The sequence below is a fragment of the Dipodomys spectabilis genome, unplaced genomic scaffold (genome assembly GCF_019054845.1).
Source record: "Dipodomys spectabilis isolate Male_0828 unplaced genomic scaffold, ASM1905484v1 ptg000002l, whole genome shotgun sequence".
In the NCBI taxonomy this organism is placed as follows: domain Eukaryota; kingdom Metazoa; phylum Chordata; class Mammalia; order Rodentia; family Heteromyidae; genus Dipodomys; species Dipodomys spectabilis.
In genome coordinates, this window is record NW_024870679.1 from 4,807,648 (window position 1) to 4,825,927 (window position 18,280).

Here is an 18,280-nt window from a genome sequence, read left to right on the forward strand (position 1 = left end):
GCGCAGCTGGTCCCCACGGCTTCCCTCCCGGGCCAGGGCTGGGCGGCCCCTCCTCACGGGGCGGCCACTCCCCGCGCCAGCCTCCTGCACAGCCCGGCTTCCTCGCTCCCTCGCCAGAAGGAAGCCTCGCCCCCAGCACCGCCCCGGAGGCTCCACGGCCTCAGGCCCCACCCAGCCTGGTCTTCTCTGGGTCGCGATCGCGCCCAGATCCCGCGCTGTGACTTTCCCCAGCACCCCGGCGCAACCCTCGGCAACCATGCTGCGCTGGCTGCGGGGCTTCGTGCTGCCCACCGCGGCCTGCCAGGACGCGGACGTGCCCGCGCGCTACGAGACCCTCTTCCGGACGCTGGACCGCAACGGGGACGGCGTGGTGGACATCCGCGAGCTTCAGGAGGGGCTCAGCAACCTGGGCCTCCCGCTGGGCAAGGACGCCGAGGAGGTGGGTGGCTGTCGGCTGGGAGGGCTGGGAGGGCCGTGAGCTGAGCTCTCCGGGACGCAGCCCGGACCCAGGAGGGCGGTGGCTCCAGGCTCGGCCTGGAAGCAGGCAGAAGGCGGAACTGTGGTTCCGAGCCTGTGCTGGGTTCAGAAACTAGGCGAGAAAGGCGCGCGCGGCCCCTGGATCCAATCCCAGGTCTGGATCAGAAAGTGTGCGGGGATTTTCCTGCATGAAATTAGTGTGGTGTACGCTCCAGCCCATGGGCGTCCAGCCAGGGGCGTCCACGTTAACATTCCAGACCTTGTCCGCCACACTGCACCTTTGTCCCATGCATCTTGGACTCTTGACCGGCCGTGGGTCCCACTCTCTTCAAAAGATACTTTGTATCTCTTTAAAGCTGCTTTGTTACACTCAAGTTGACTGTTTCAAACTTTGAAAATCAGCCTTTTCCCTTCTTAGGGAGGAGGGCTGGCAGCATTCTCTTGTGCAAAGGCCTTCTTAGGTGACTGCCCTGAGTACATACATTGATGGGAAGGAAGGAAGGGTTGACTTGTCAGTGAGCAGTTTTATCTTCTATGAGTCATTTTAATTATGTTCCTGAGATTCAGCCCCCTTTAGCAGGGTGGAGATACAGCATTTGGACCTTCTCCAACCCTGCTCAAGTGCAAGAAGACACTGTGGCATTCCCTACCCAAGAGAGAAAGTGATTGGGTTACTGTGGGGGCCAACAACTGCGCCAGTTATATTTGAAACTCCACTGTCCAGGTCTCTAGTAATTATAGATCTCTTCACTTTACTCTTTTGTCTTCAGAGTTAGGAAGTTACTTTATTTTGCTCATCTTGCTCAAAACATATACGTGCATATATACATATATATACATACATATATGCATATGTATATATGTATTCATGTATATATGACTACATCTATAAATAGATTCTCTGTTTCATTCCTGATGCCTATTCTTTTCCCTAACCTTGACATAGGTTTGTCTATTTTCATTACATTTAAAAAGAACTATCTTTTGGCTTTTTTTTTTGCCAATTGTCTCTTTGTAAATTTTCTTCAATTTCTGTTTCTTTCTTTTCTTTTTTTTGGGGGGGGAGGGGTCCGGTCGTGGGGCCTGAACTCTGGGCCTGGGCGCTGTCCCTCAGCTCTTCAGCTCAAGGCTGGCGCTCTACCACTTGAGCCACAGCGCCACTTCCGGCTTTTTTTCTTTTTGCTTATGTGGTGCTGAGGAATTGAACCCAGGGCCTCAGGCATGCAAGGCAAGCGCTCTACCACTGAGCCACCTGGCATGCAAGGCAAGCGCTCTACCACTGAGCCACCTTCCCAGCCCCTTTATTTTCTTTTCTGGGTATTCCTACTTGCAAAGCAGGTGCCTGCCCACCCGAGGCTCCAGCCGTAATTTCTGTTTATTTCATCTTTCTTTTGTTTGACTCATTTGTTTTTTATAATTTTTTTTTTTTTTTGGCTGTGGTACTTGAACTTGGAACCTCGGCACTGTCCCTGAGCTTTTCTTGCTCAAGGCTAGCGCTCTACCACTTTGTGCCACAGCTCCATTTCTGGGTTTTGAGTGGTTAGTTGTAGATAAGAGTCTCAGGGACTTTTCTGCCTGGGCTGGCTTTGAACTGTCATCCTCAGCTCTAAGCCTCCTGAGTAGATAGGATTACAGACATGAGCCACCCGTATCTGGCTTAATTATTATTACTTTTAATTATTATGCTTTCTACTAAAAGTATTTCCTTCCTATTTCTGGTGGTACTAGGGTTCACATTTGGTAACTAAGTGTTCTACCACTTGAGCCATATCTTTAACTTTTCAGACAAGATCTTGCATTTTTCCCCCTGGCCAGTTTCTGTCTTTGATCTTCCTACCTTTATTTCCTGTGTAGCTGGGATTACAAGATTACCCTATCCCACTATGCCAGACCAAATCTCTAGAGAATGAGGATCCTGTCTTATTCACCTAGATTGAAGGCTATGGTTTGAACTAACCTAAGTGGCCTGCTTTAAAATAAAAATTTTTAAAGTAAAAATGGAATTGTAAATCAGTTGTTAGTGTTTCTATTAGTACTAATGGTAGGACAATAATATTTGATCACTAGAAATGGTGGGCAAAATAGGATAAACATCTTTGTCCATAGCTAAGCCTGTGTAAGAAAACAAGGAAAATACCATCAATCTGCTTTGGCTTAAATCTTAATTCTGTTATTTTTACTGCTGACTTTGAGTAGTTTTCTAAGGGCCTCTGGACTCAGTTTCTGTGAAAAAGATAGCAGTAGTACTGCCTCATGGGATTATTGTGAAGAATAAATGGATTAGACTATGCAAAGCACTTAGAAGGATGCTATTACCCAGAAAAATATTCAATAACTATTAGCTTTTTTAAAAATTTGTGTTGGTCCTGGGATTTGAACTCAGGGCCTGGGCACTTCCTTGAGATTTTTTTGCTCCAGGCTAGCACTGTACCACTTTAGCTACCGTTCTACCTCTGGTTTGTTTATTTTTTAAATAGCTGATTTTAGATGCAAGTCTCATGGGCTTTCTTCTTTCCTGTCCAGACTGGCTTGGAGTCCCAATCCTCAGATCTCAACCTCCTGAGTAGCTAAGATTACAGGTATGAGTCACTGGTATTACCTTTTTATAATCACTTCTGAAAGACAGGTGTGAATCTTCTTCTATAATTGTGGATTTGCTAACTTTTCTTTAAAAACTGTAATTTCCCCCCCATCCATATTTTAAGACCATGCTATTGATATATTCAAAGTTAGGACGGTATTCCTTTTATGATTAAATTTGCCTTTCTTGGAGCATAATTCCCTCATAGGTTTCAAATGCCTGAATCATTACACTAGTCAGAACAGTTCTGTAGGCCAGCTTGTTTTCCTGTCACGCTGGTGAACTCTTCAGCAGTTGGAATACCCCCTTATTGTGTAAAGCAAAATACTTGCCCCCCCCCCACTCAAATAGGATTAGTGATCTTTGCCTGAGGATCAGTGAGTGAGTGAATACACAACTGCCCCCCCCCTCCGTTACTGCCTCTTGTCTTGGACTACTCCTGAGACTGCATCCATTCTGATTCTCCAAGAATCAGAAATGAAGAAGGGATTTGGTGTGCAAAATATGTATTGAGAAATGACTGTGAAGAACAAGCAAAAGGATACAGTAAGTAGGAAGTCAATAGGGTCTCCAGAACAGGATGGACATTTAAGAAAAATGTGAGAGAGGATCCATTTAGGAAGAACTGCAGACTGAAGTGTGGTTCTTATTCTCAGGTAGGTTGATGGGGAGTCACTAAGGGGAATCCGGCATTGCTTGCCAAGTGATAATACCAGGGTGCCACAACCCAGCGCAAACAAGGATTTGATCAGAGTGCTCCCATGAGTCAGAGGGGCTAAGGTGTGGCAGGGAAGTAGGCTGTCTGTCCTCTTCCACAGGCAGGTTTTCTAGAAGGTTCACAGAGTCATTCAATGACCTGGACAGCAATGACTGTTCCTGGTGACACACACATTTGATTCTTTGCCTAGATAGCTTTAGAAAAGGGCTCTTTCATAGATTTTGGGCACTCTTCTTAAGGGAGTTCAGTGGGACACATAGTAGTCCTTGTTAGTCACAACTAGCACTCCTTATATCCCTTCTTGACTGTGTATTTTGATCACACTTATCCTTACCACACTCTCTTAAGGTCTTTGTGACTTACCTTTTTTTTTTTTTCCTGAGGGGATCTGAGCATCTCAGGCCTATGTTGTAGCTCATGCTTCTTTATAGTTAAGGGAATATCAAGGCATCTGTGTGAGTCCTTGAGTTCTATACATAGTCTCTCCATCTCTATTGTAAAAAGCAGCACTGCCTCTTGTCTATCAGGGTCAACTTATATCTATCAAGATGGCAACATCTCTTCTTGCTTGGTCCCTGGACATCAGAAATTCAAAAAGGTCCTTCCTGGTGGCAACCATAGCTTATAGCTCAATGGGTCACTTGCTGTGTTCCTGTTTTGAGGTCAGACACTAACTTTGCAGAATTGAGAGTGTGAGGACAGGAAGCCCAAAGCATCTCTGGGGTCATTGGGAACAAAGCCTCCCCTAATACCTCTTATAGGACTCATTTATTCTTCCAGTTGGGGCCCTGTGGGAGCCACATTGTAGAGCCTACACTGCATCCTGAAGGGTAGTATGTCCCTTTTGTTGGATAAGGTCTTCTAGTTGTTCTGCTGTATGTTCATTAGGCCATTTTCATATTCTGGGAGGCTGTTTTTTGGAGGGAGAGCCTTTGGAGAGTAAAGGAATAAGCAAGGTCATGGGGATCAGTGGCATTACTAGAAGAGAGACGCAAGCTAGGATGCGTCTTCTACTGTGTGTTGTCCTCCATCATGGTACCGTGCAGCAGGAGGCCTTCAGCAGATGCTGAGTAGATGCAGCAACATGTTCTCGGATTTTCCAGCCTTTAGAGTCATGAGCCAAGTAAACTTCAATTTTTTTTTCTGTGTGTGTGAGTGTGTGAACACATGTGACACATGTATGCACACACATTTGCATGCACCAGTACTGAGAATTTAATTTAGGAACTGAGCAACTACCCCTTAGCTTTTTCATTGAAGACTGGTGTTCTACCATTTGAGCCACACCTTCCCTCCTGGCTTTTTAATGGTTATTTGGAAATAAGGATCTCATGGGTCTTCCTGTCAAAGCTAGCCTCCAAACCATAATCTTTCGATATGAGCCTCCTGAGTAGCTACCAGCACCTGGCTTAAACTTCTATTCTTTATAAGTCCTGTCTTAAGCATTTTTAAAATAGTTGGAAAATGTATTAAGGCATATAGTATGTGATATAACCAGTAAATTTCCTGGTCTTGGGCCAGCACCTGCACCTTATTTACTATGTATTTGACGGGCCATATGCCACTGCTCAGGAAACCCATATAGAGTCTTACCTCAGGCCCTTTCACCTCTTTTACACAGTGAATGATGCCTATCACTGAGAAACTTTTCCTGTGCTACTACTTCTTAAGGCTACTTCTTGATGCTGCTGTAATGTAACTGCTTGTCTTCATTTTGCATCCATACTCAGTTGACCGTTCAGTTAACCAGGCTCCGACTTTTCCCACCTAAGGATTGTATGGGGAGAGCTTCAGACAACAGAGAAGTTCTGAGAAAGACTGGACTAGGCTTGACAGGGAGTCAGTCAGCTGTTAATTCACAGGAGGCCCCGTTTTGCATAGAAATGGCCTAGTAGCTTAAGTTCTCCAAATCTAGTCTTGGGCTGGCAGCAGCCCAGGGAAAGAATAGCCTTGGAGTTGTTAATCACAGGTGGGGTTCTATGTTGGATTAGATTTCTAGATTTAGTCATTGGCTGGAAGTAGCCCAGAGAAAGAATAGCCTTGGAACTCACTCATAGTCAGTGGTTAATCACGGGGTGGAAGGTTGGTTGGAGAGAGGGTTTCTACATTGGGTAAAATGTTTCTTCATATCTAGTTAATGGCTGGAAGCAGCCCAGGGGAAAAATAGCCTTTGTTCAGTCCTCATGAATGGGATTTATAAAGAAATTCAGGAGAGTTTTCCTGCCTCTTCCCCTTTGCGAAGACAGAAGGCAGTCATCAGGGAATCAGAAAGGGAGATGCTGAGCCACGTATTGGTAATAATCCAGCCACACACTGAATCTGACTATACCTTGCTTTAGGACTTTAGCTTCTAGACTGTGGTAAACAAATGTTATTGTTTAAGCCAGTGTGTGGTTATAATAGTCCAAACTGACTAAAATAATTGCCAAGAGCAAGAGGGTAAGTAGTCTGTGCAGAGTTCTATACTTGGTGTGTAATGGCCATAGAACCTCAGTCAAACTTGAGCTTACTTGAGCTTTATTTTTCTCATTTTTTTTTTCTTTGTCAGTCATAAGGCTTGAACTCTGGGCCTGGGTGCTGTCTCTCAGCTCTTCAGCTCACGGCTAGTGCTCTACTACTTGAGCTACAGCGCCACTTCTGGTTTTCTGGTTGTTTATTGGAGGTAAGAGTCTCATGGTTTTTCCTGCACAGGCTGGCTTTGAGACTGGATCCTCAGATCTCAGCCTCTTGAGTAGCTAGGATTACAGGCATGAGCCACTGGTGCCTGGCTTATTTTTCTCATTCTTACCATGCACATATATTTCCTAACTATAAGACAGAGCTTCTAACAGAAGTACAAGTGACTGAGTCTGAAAGTTGATGCAGAAGTCTTTCAAAATGTAGTGTCGGCTGGGCACTGGTGGTTCATGCCTGTAATCCTGGATACGCAGGAGGCTGAGATCTGTGAGACTCTTATCTCCAATTAGCCACCAGAAAACTGGAAATGGCAATGTGGCTCAAGTGGTAGAACACTTGCCTTGAGCTGAAGAGCTGAAGGGACAGTGCCTAGGCCCAGAGTTCAAACCCCATGTCTGACAAAAAAAACATGTAGTGTCATGTGTACTACTAGGTGATAAACACCTTGGAAACTATCCATCATTGTATTCTATAGTATTCCTTCCTTCCTGCCTGCCTGCCTGCCTGCCTTCCTTCCTTCCTTCCTTCTTTCTTCTCTCCCCCCCTTTCCTTCTCTCCCACTCCCTTCCCCCTCTCCTGCTTTTCTTTCTTTTGTAGCTACTGGGAATTGAACTCAAGGTCTCCAGCTCACCTGACTTGCTTGCTCAACTGCTACTCCACTACTGGAGCCATGTCTCCAACCTAGCTCATTTTGGAAATGGAATCTGAATTTTCTGTCCATGCTTGGACATGTACTGCAGTCTTTCACTTGTCAGCCTCTTGCTTAGCTAGAGTGCCTAGCCCTATTAGTAGTTTATAGGGCTATATAGTTTACATAGGGTTTTTAAATATTATTTTTATAATCTTTATTTTTTATTTTTTTCAAATTCCTTATTGTGATTAAGTGATTACATAATTTCCCAAATTTCACAGTATTGTGGGATAGTGATGCTTAAAGTCACAAACACATTCTAACTTTCATGGGGCAAATTGTCTATCATTGTCTATAACATTTATGAGTTCTATGAGCTTTGACAATACAGTTATTTCTTCCACATTGGGTGATATGTGCATTTCTTTTGTTTTGCATTAGCATCAGCTGTTCCCTCTTTCCCACTTGTTCCCTCCCTTCCATCACTGCCATTGAGTTGCTTAGTTCATTTTGGTCAATGTCCAGTGCAGTGATGGGTCCCGCTGTTGTATGTTTTTCCCTGATTCCCTCTAGTTCTGTGTTCTCCTTCTCGTTTCCCTTCGGTGTGCACATATATACTATATATGTGATCAGCAGCATGGGGTTTAGTAGTGATTCGACTAGATGAGTGGAAGTCCTTTGTTTGTTTGTTTCTTTCTTTTTTTTTGTGGGTCCGGTCGTGGGGCCTGAACTCTGGGCCTGAGTGCTGTCCCTCAGCTCCTCAGCTCTTCAGCTCAAGGCTAACACTCTACCACTTAAGCCACATCGCCACTTCCGGCTTTTTTTTTTTTTTTTTGTATTTTTTCTGCTTATGTGGTGCTGAGGAATCGAACCCAGGGCCTCATGCATGCAAGGCAAGTGCTCTGCCACTGAGCCACCTTCCCAGCACAGTCCTTTGTTTCTTAAGCCTTGTTAATTTTGTCGTATCACCTAACATTTTGGATTTAACATCCACTTATCAGGGAGACCTGTGCCGTTTGTCTCTTTGCTCTTGGCTTACCTCACTCAACATGATTTCTTCTAGCTCCATCCATTTCCCTGCAAATGTCATTATTTTGTCCCTTCTAATGGCTGCATAATATTCCATTGTGTACAGATACCACAATTTTTGGATCCATTCATCTGTGGTGGGACATCTGGGTTGTTTCCATATCCTGGCTATATATAGGGTTTTATAGTTTATAATTCTATATAGTTTGTCTGGGTTAGTTGGTTAAGTGAGGGAATAAAAACTAATAAGCAAATAATGAATAGGGTAGTCTCAAAAAGTGCACAAAGCTATTCAGCAAAAATGTGTGTTTTGCCAGGCGCTGGTGGCTCACGCCTGTAATCCTAGCTGCTCAAGAGGTTGAGATCTGAGGATTGTGGTTCAAAGCCAGCCAGTGAAATGCCATGAAAGGCCGTGAAACTCTTATCTCCAATAAACCACCAGAAAACTGGAAGTGGCACTGTGGCTTAAGTGGTCAACTACTCGCCTTGAGCTGTAGAGCTGAGGGACAGGCTTAGAGTTCAAGCCCCATCACCAAAAAAAAAAAAAGTGTGTTATGTGATGGAACTCTCAGCCGTACAGTTTGTTGCTTCCTATCAATTCTGAGAAGACCTATTTTCTTTATTATCCTGGCCATATTTCTGCCTTTTCTGCCAGATCTTACAGGTGCCTTCCACAGAGGCTTATTCTCTGACTATATTGTCTGTGACTCTTTGCCACTGTCTATGTTCTTATGGGCCACAGAATCCTCTTTAGTGGAAGAATTTATGTACGAATAGGCCACAGCACATCTGCCTCTATTCAGCAGCCCTGAGGGGAATGTTATGGTGTGGCCTCTGGTCATAGCTGTGATTAACCAATGGAAAGAGTGAGTGATTAAAACACAGGTGCCGATCCTCTCCACCATTCGGTTCTGAATGCAATCAGAGCTAATGGAGCCAGGGGCTAACAGAGACTGTAAGAGTTAAATTTTCTTATGACTTCTAATAGGCAATATAAGAAAGGAAAGAATATTTTATTTAAGAAAATCAGTCCCATAAAAGTGGGGACATTTTTTTTTCTGTGCAATTGTACCCCTCCCTTCAGCCGACAGGCTGGGGGAACAAAGATTTAGAAACCTGGCACTCTGTGGTTCTGGAGGGTGGGTTATGGAAAGCTGGGTGCAGGTGGTCATATCTGTAATCTTAGCTACTCAGGAGGCTGCGAACTAGAGTATCACAGTTTGAAACCATCCTGAGCAGAAAAGTCTGTCAAACTCCAGTTAACCAGCTAAAAGCAAGGTTGGAGGTATGGCTTATGGTGTAGAACACTAACCTTGAGCCAACAGGAAGAACACATCAGAGGCTCTGGGTGTAATTCCCAACAGCAAGATGGAGGAGGGGGAAGAGTAGGAGGAGAAGGAGGAAGAAAGGAGGAAGGAGGAGGAGGAAGAAGAAAGAGGAGAAGGAAGAAGGAAAGAGAGGGCAGGAGGAAGAGGAGGAGGAAGAAAGAAATAAGAAAGAAAGAGAAATAGAAGAGAAGCAACAGTCCTAACTACAGTTGAGTTCCACCTTCACTTTTGGATCCCCCGTTCCTGCTTTTGTTGCCATTCTGAGATTCTCCTCTCCACCGTCCAGCCAACCACCTCCACTCTAGAGTGGCTTTGCCCTGGAGCCATTTTGGCTGTTGAGTGAAGATAAAAGATAAACAACAACAAATTCAGTGGAAAGTAGGAATGGGGCAAACAGAAAATAGAGCAGTAATCCTAGAGGGATTTCTAGACAGGGGCTACCATCTTCCTTCGAAACGGCTGGCCGCCCACTTACCGCCAGCCATTTACAGATGTCAGTCTGCACTATCCTTCCTATCTGTCCCCCGAAGCCAGCTCTGAGGCTCTGGGGTCTGTCTGGAAGTTTCTAGGGGAGCATGCTGCATCCTTTCTCGGTGCCCCATGGGGTGGTACCAGGGCGAATGACCCCGCTGAACCGGTGCTCTTTCTGTAGCGCCAGGCCTGTGGGTGCTGTGCGCACGCGCCCAGGCGGCTCCTGGGGGGAACCGTTGGGGCGAATCTGATCCTGCACGGTGGTCCCAGCAGGTTCTTTGCCTTTGAGGTCTCTAGGAAGCCACCATCTTAGGTCTCTTATAGCTGTACTTGTGGTGGGCAGAAATTCTTCTGGTTTTACTGACGGGGGATTCACAGGACTGCGGTGTGGGTCACCCCTGTGCTGGACGCATCATAGATGGACGCCATCTATGGAGACCTCTTTTGGTACCTGGATGAGGATGAAAATGGGTCCTTGGACTTATCTGAATTTCAGGAAGGCCTGCAGGATTTGGGGGTCAAGCAACCCCTGGAGGATGATGAGGTAGGCTTCATTCACAGGGGTTCTGATCAGAGAGATGGGCGCTGGGAGCAGTGGAGGGGTGAAGCCAAACTTCCCTATTTCTGTGCTGGACCTGGCCTTCTGTAATACTTGTGGTTTATGAGTGCTTCTGGTTTTGTTTTTAAGGAATGACCCAACACAACTAATACTCTATTATCTTCTCCCCATTCTCATTGGCTATCACAAAATTTCCCCCTCCCCCCAACTTTGGACGGCTCTTCCACTAATTAGCTACAATTTTGTTCTGGAGGTCAACTTGTTCAATGTACTCACTTGTCATTAATAGCTTAGATGGCAAACTGGAACAGGTGCTAGATCTGTACCTGCCAGTTGGGGATGAAGAGAATTGTAGGTGATTCTCTAATGTTATGTTTTGGTTTCTAGGAAGGGTTTGGTCTGAATGGTTTATACTTTCGGGCTTTGACAGGTCTGAAGTGTCCTCATATTGTAACCTTAATTATAAAGATCAAGCTTGGACCCCATTTCCTTTATGAACTCTTTCCTAGCAGTCTAGAATGTCGAACCTTCCCTTCTCAAAATTATGCTTCATGCAGTTTTATTCATGCACTTTCAAGAAATTATTATTGTTTGTAATTAGTACTTCATGCCCACAAAAATGTTTTGTCATTAGGATTTGTAAAACTCTTCCTATTAGTCATGGGAGCGTTGGTAGTCTGTGAGCGTTGGTAGTCTCTGTGTGTGTGTGTGTGTGTGTGTGTGTGTACTGGGGCTTAAACACAGGGCTGTTCCTTAGCTTTTTTGCTCAGAGCTGGTACTCTGCCACTTGAGCCATATCTCTACTTCAGGGATTTTTCCCCCTTGTTAATTGGAGATAAGAGTCTTACACATTTTCCTGCATGGGCTAGGGGATCCTCAGATCTCAATCTTCTGAGTGACTAGTTTGTGTATTTTTTTTTTTTTTTGGGTGCTTGTATTGGGCTTGAACACAGGGCCTCAAGCTCTGAGTGCTCAGCTTTTTTGTGCACATGGCTGGTGCTCTACCACCTGAACCATGCTTCTAGTTCCAGCTTTTTGCTGGTTATGTAGACTTAGAAGTTTCTTGGATTTGTCTGCATGAGCTGGCTATGACCCATGATCCTCATATCTTAGCCTTCTAAGTAGCTTGGATTACAGGTATGAGTCACTGGTATCCAGCTAGAAGTCTTTAAATATCCATTTAGTCATTAGTTGTATTTTGAGCATGTTCTATGTATCAAACACTGTATCCTGGTTTCTTCATAATTTAACTATTGATTTGGATGAGTGTCTTTCCCAAAGATCCCAGGATTAAAAGTTTGGTCTCCAGACAGTGGTATTATTAGGAGATGGGAGGAGGGGGATTTTTAAGATTTGGGACCTAGGTGGAAGTCTCTGTCATATGGGGCTGTACCATTGAAGGAGATTGTGAACCTAGGTCCTTCCTCTTTCTCCCGGCTTCCTGGCACTTGGAGTGGGGCTTTCCCCTGCCTGGATGTGCTGCTCTGCCACAGGCCCAAAGGCTACGTATGTGGCCAAATGACCAGCAACTGAAGTTCTGAGCCCAAATGATCTGTGCTACCACCTGGAACAGGTGCTGTCTGTAGAAGAGTGGATTCCATAGTTCTAGTTTTTAAAAGCTCCCTTTAGTTCTTGAAGTCCTGAAAGTATGGAAGTGCAATTATTTTTAGAGCTAAATGCTCTCCATCCATCTTTAAAGCCACACTTGCATTTCAGTATGTAAATTATGATTTGTATTTGCTCTTATGCCTTTTAGTAGATCTTCTGGATTATGCCATAACAAGTGCCATCCTGCAAAACATAGTTATTTCTTGTCAAAAAGTTTCTTTACAAATCTTTCCCCCCCGCTTTTGGTAAAAGATGGAGTGGAAACCATACGAAAATTTTTTCTAGTTAGTGATGGCTGATGAAGGTTCACACATCAAACCAAGCAGAGGTACGCAGGGGCTTCTCACCAAACATGGGCATCGTGTTTTCCAGGAGAGATGTTGGCCTTTTTCTTCAGGTGACAGTCACCTCTCCAAGATTTTCTGAGTTGAAGCTGTGCACATGTCTTTAGTTTTCTAGTAGGACAATTATTTGTATAGACTGAAAATTCAATTGATTAAAAGCAATAGAAAATTACATTGTATAGTGGTTTTATTCCTGTGGGATTTTTTTGGGGGGGTGCTTGTACTGGGGCTTGAACTTAGGGCCTGAGCAGTATCCCTTAATTTATTTGCCCAAGGCTGGTGCTCTTCCACTTGAGCCACACCTTCACTTCTGGCCTTTTAGTGGTTAATAGGAGATACAAATTTTCTAGACTTCCCTTCCTGGGCTGGCTTTGAACTGTTATTATTGGTATCAGGCTACTGAGTAGCTAGGATTACAGGGGTGAACTACCATACCTGGCCATTGTTTCTTTTCTTTGATTTGCAAAGACAGGGTAAAAGACACTTTGTTCCCAAATGGAAGTTATTTATTGATATGTACATGGAACAAGATACAGAATTGGAGATATAGATGGGCCTTCAGAATGCTTTGACATTTTCTCCTGAAGGATGCAAATCTCAGTTGAGTAATTTGAAAAAGAAATTGAAAAACAATCATTATTTTCTAGAAAGTAAGCAGTAGTATTTTAATCAAGCCTCTTTAGGTTATACTGGAAAAGAAACTAGCTTAGACAAAAAAAGGCTGGACTATTTTTGTAGATACCCATTATCAGACTAAGGAAGTACTTTTCTATTCCTAGTTGCTAAGAGGTTTTTTTTTTTTCTTTTGGTGGGGGTTGCTAAATGCTTGCTAAACAAGCACTCTACCACCTGAGTATAAATAACTGAAGTCCTTTTGGCTTTATTTTTTGAATAAATTCTCTTCCTACCCCTTCTCCTGAAGAGCTAGGATGACATGTAGTTAAGTTGGCCACTATGCCCAGCTTTATTGGTTGAGATGAGGTCATGCAATATTTCTCTGGCTGGCCTCCAATCCATATCCTCCCAGTCTCTGCTTCCTAAGTAGCTGAGATTACAGACATGAGCTTCTAAGAGTTCTTAATCAAGATATTGAATTCATCAAATATTTATTAAGATAATCATATGACTTTCTCTGTTTATGCTATAAATTACAAGATTTCTTAATGTTAACCTAACATTCCATTTTAACTTGTTTATCTGCCCTCCATATAAAATATATAAATAGTACATATAATTTTATATATTATGGCATTTGATCTACCATCCTTTAGGCATTTTATATATGTATTACCAGTGGCATTGCTAATAATTTTCTTTTTGAAGAGATGGCATGAAGGGTAGATCTGCCTCATCAAGTGGGTTGAGAAATATTGTCACCTTTCCACTTCTCTGAAACATTGCTGTTACTACTTCCTTGAAAGTATTGTAGAGTCAGGCACGGGTAGATTATGCCTGTAATCCTAGCTATGCAGGAGGCTGAGACCCGAAGATTGTGCTTCAAAGCCAGCCCAGGCAAGAAAGTCCAGTTAAGCATGGAAAACTGGAAGGGGATCTGTGGCTCAAGTGGTAGAGCACCAGCCTTGAGTGCAAAAGCTCAGGGACAGCACTCAGGACATAGGTTTAAGCCCCAGTAACAGCACCCCCCCCCCCAACATTGCTGTGTTTTATTGAAATAAAAACATAATTTTTCTTATCAAATTTAGCAAAAAGATTTAGAAATGTCTTGTAGTGGGATACTTACATTTAAGTTTGTGCTGTAATGGAATTTTTGGTCATGTGTGTGTTTGTGTATGTACGTATGTATGTGTGTGTGTACATGCGTGTACATGTACATTTGCACACAGTTGGATTGAGGTATTAAGATAATTTAGCACTCTGGTTCATATTTACAATAAAATTGTTTCTATTTTTATTTATTTATAGAAAATTTTTGATACTGGAGATACCAACAAAGATGGGAAGCTGGATTTTGAAGAATTTTCGAAGTACCTCAAAGACCATGAGAAAAAAATGAAATTGGCCTTTAAAACTTTGGACAGAAATAATGATGGTGTGTCTTTCTCATTTTTTGTTTTTCACCAGTTTTGAAGAAACATTTTTTGGACTTTTGAAAGTCTAAATTGATGCCATATTTATTCTTTTTCAAGATGTAATTATTTCTTGTGTTACTGTTCACTCATTTGTTTTAATAATCTTAGTTTTCTTTACAGTTCATATTTTAATGAAGAAAACTTACAGATAGCATGGTCTACTGAATTAAAAATGGACATAAAATGTTAATTATAGAACAGTCAATATGCTGATGTGACTTAAAGCTAAGGGTTAAAAAAATAGGCTGGGGAAAAAAAAAAAAACTTCAACCAGCTAGGCCTGGAAAGAAGGGGAAGGTGGCTCAGTGGTAGAGTGCTTGCCTTGCATGCATGAGGCCCTGGGCTCGATTCCTCAGCACCACATAAGCAGAAAAAGCCAGAAGTGGCGCTGTGGCTCAAGTGATAGAGTGCTAGCCTTGAGCTGAATTGCTGAGAGACAGCACCCAGACCCACAGTTCAGGCCCCAGGATGGAAAAAAAAAAAAAAAGGCTGGGTGTAGTTGTACATGCCTATAATCCCAGCTACTTGGGAATTAGAGATTGAAAGGATCACAAATTGAAGCTAGCCCAGGAAAATCAGTGAGACTCCCATCTCAACAAACAAGCTAGGGTATACACTTATAATTCCACCTACACAGAAGTTTATACGTAGGAGGAAAGTAGTCAGAGACTGACCCTTGGGTGAAAACTTGAAATTCTATCTGAAAAATAACTAAGGCAAAAAGGGCTAGAGGCATGGCTCCATGGAGAATACTTGCCTAGCAAGCAAGAAGCCTGAGTTCAAGCCTTAGTACTGCAATAATAATAATAACAATAATAATAATACATACTTGCCTTTTCTGTAAAAAAGATTTATTTCTGTTCATTTATAGGCATGGATATTGTATATTCTAAAATTTAAAAACTTTCAGATTATCTTATATTTAATATTTTTTTAAAAAAATTAAGGAGGAACAAGGTGCTGGTGGCTCATGCCTATAATCCTAGCTACTGAGAAGGCTGAGATCTGAGGATTATGGTTTGAAGCCAGCCTGGCCAGAAAAGTTCATGAAACTCTTATCTCCAACAAACTACTCAGAAAAAGCTGGAAGTGGTGCTGTGGCTCAAGTGGTACAGTGCTGGCCTTGAGCATAAAAAGGCCCAGGGCCCAGGCTCTGAGTTCAAGCCCCAGGACCAGCAGAAAGAGAAAAAAAAAGGACTTTGCTCTTGAAAATTAAAGGAAAATATAGGTAGCATATAGCATGTGAGATTTAACTATATACTTTCTGATTGGTATTATGTCCTCTCTATTTATAGGAGTAGCTTAGAGTCCCAGTTATGAAGGGCATAAAACAAAGGCCATGGTATGAGAAAGGGAAGCACCATGAACCTCCCATCTCTAGCAACAATCGTGAAAGAGGAAATATATCAAGGTTATAACATAGCTCTACATTCCTCTCTCTTTATAAAGAGTCAGGGTCACTCATTCCATAGACTTGCTATTCAGTAAAGAAGTTGAACAAATAGATTGAGAGAAAATGGGGTTTATATTGTAATGGCAAACATCACATAAAAGTTTAGACATAAATATTTTAGCATCATGGGCACTGAGGTCTTAGCTGTGGCTACCTAGCCATAGACAATATGCAAACCAATAGGCTTGGCTGTGTTCCAATAAAACTTTATTTACAAAGACAGTCAACAAGGCTTATTTTGCTTGAAAGTTACTGATTTACACTAAAGCTAAATTCAAAGCAAATTCTTACAAACCAAGTAGATTCAACTAATTTAGAATGAGTTTGGTTCAAGTCTATGATTCTATGTCAGGAAGAGTTGAGCTTATGATAGAAGATAGAACTATGAGAGCATCCTTGTCTTCTGATAAACCTTTATGCCTGTCCCCATTCTAGTCTTCCTCTAATTGTCAAGCATAATTCAGATCTTACAATCAGCTTGCCTTCCTTTCTGCAAATTTTCAGTCTAGTTTGGACTCTGAACTGGAAGGGCTGGTTCAAGTGGTAGAGCACTTGTCTAATAAAAAGCAAGGCCCTGAGTTCAAGTCCAGTACTACCAAAAAAAAAAAGACAGAAATCTTGAATGTCTATGGCCATATAACCTTGAATATACCCATATTGTCTTAACTTGGTCACTTTTCAGTTGAGTTGTGGTGGAAACTTTCTTGATAAACTTAGGAAAGCCCAAAGTGGAGAAATGGAACTACCTCAGGATCAACTGCCAGATAATTAGTGGCCAGTGATCCCAGCACACAAGCCATACACATATCCATGTCCTTCACAGAAAATTCTAATAAAATAAAGGTGATATTTTGTGTGTGTGTATGTGTACCAGTCCTGGGACTTGAACTCAGGCCCTGAGCTTTTTTTTCTTTCTTTCCCTTCAAGGCTAACACTCTACCACTTGAACCACAGCTCCATTTCAGCTTTTTGGTGTTAATTGGAAGTTAGAGTCTCAGAAACTTAGTTTTGAACTATGATCCTCAGATCTCAGCCTCCTGAGTAGCTAAAAGACAATGGTCCATTTAATGACACATTTACAGCAAATGTAAACAGTAACACTTTATCTCTCTCTTTTTTTTTTTTTGCATTAGTGCTGGTACTGGGTCTTGAACTCAGGTACCGGGGCTCGAACACAGGCCCTTGTGCTCCTGCTTGACTTTCTTTCTCATGACTGGTGCTCTATCTACTTGAGACGTAGGGACTGCTACTTCTTAATTTCATCACTGAGTAAGGCTATTGGAACTCTGGGATCTTCTGTGGAATGTCAGGTTTTAGCCATATGATTGTCAGTGATTACTGAGTTAAATGATGTGCATATATTTTTGTTCCATGTTCATGTTTACTTGGTCCAAGTTTGAGTATTGATGTGCTAATATGGATTTAAGCTGATCTATAATGTACCTAGACACATAATTTTGCCTTAATCATTATAAATCTTTCTCTTGAATAGAAGAATTGAAAATTCAATTTCCAAGATCTTTGTCAATTCTGAGTCTGAGTTTCTGTTGTTTTCATTTGCTTAAAGGAAAAATTGAGGCATCAGAAGTTGTCCAGTCTCTCAAGACCCTGGGTGTAAATATTTCTGAACAACAAGCACAATTGATTCTAGAAAGGTAAGCTCCTTGTCCTGTTTATTACTACTACTGCTACTACTACTACTACTACTACTACTACTACTACTACTACTACTACTATTTTGTGCTGGTACTGGGACTTGAACACAGGGCCTGGGCTCTGTCCCTTAGCTTTTTTTCACTTAAGGCTGGTGCTCCACCACTTGAGCCACAGCTCCATTTTCATCTTTTATTGGTCGTTTATTGAGTTTCACAGACTTTCTTGCAGGAGCTGGCTTTCAGCTGTGATCCTCAGATCTCAGCTTCCAGAGTAGCTAGGATTACAGATGTTAGCCACTAGTGCCCAGCTTGATGGTTATTTTCCATTCTCACTTTAATATTCCTCATTAGAGAGCTGCATGTGTTAAGTGAGGCTTTAAAGCATTTTTCTGTACTGCACTATTCATTATTCTTGGTGGCCATTGTTTGTCTTTCTTTTTTCCCTGTATTTGTTTTGTGTATGCCTTGATGTGTCTACAGGCAGGGATGGGAGCGGGAGCCCAGAGAGTGGAACAGCTGTAGGTGTTACAGTCGGGCACAAGGTGACAAGGACTTGGCTGTTTCTTGTCTTCCTCCTCTTGCTTTCTGTGGTGACAATAGAACTCATTTTTTTCTAGGTAAATTGTCTAGCAAATTGTTTAGGTGTTTAGGTGGCTAGAT

General features: G+C 42.6%; 1 protein-coding gene across 1 annotated transcript in view; it reads left to right on the plus strand.

Moving 5' to 3' along the window:
• The first annotated feature begins 202 nt into the window (after positions 1-202).
• LOC122108644 (calcium-binding mitochondrial carrier protein SCaMC-1) overlaps positions 203-18,280 on the plus strand; it is a 44,198-nt gene continuing 26,120 nt past the window's right edge. The window contains exons 1-3 of the mRNA XM_042680649.1: positions 203-439; positions 14,346-14,472; positions 17,533-17,620. Coding sequence (XP_042536583.1) covers positions 257-439; positions 14,346-14,472; positions 17,533-17,620 — 398 coding nt within the window. The 5' untranslated portion in view covers positions 203-256. The remainder of the gene's footprint in view (positions 440-14,345; positions 14,473-17,532; positions 17,621-18,280) is intronic.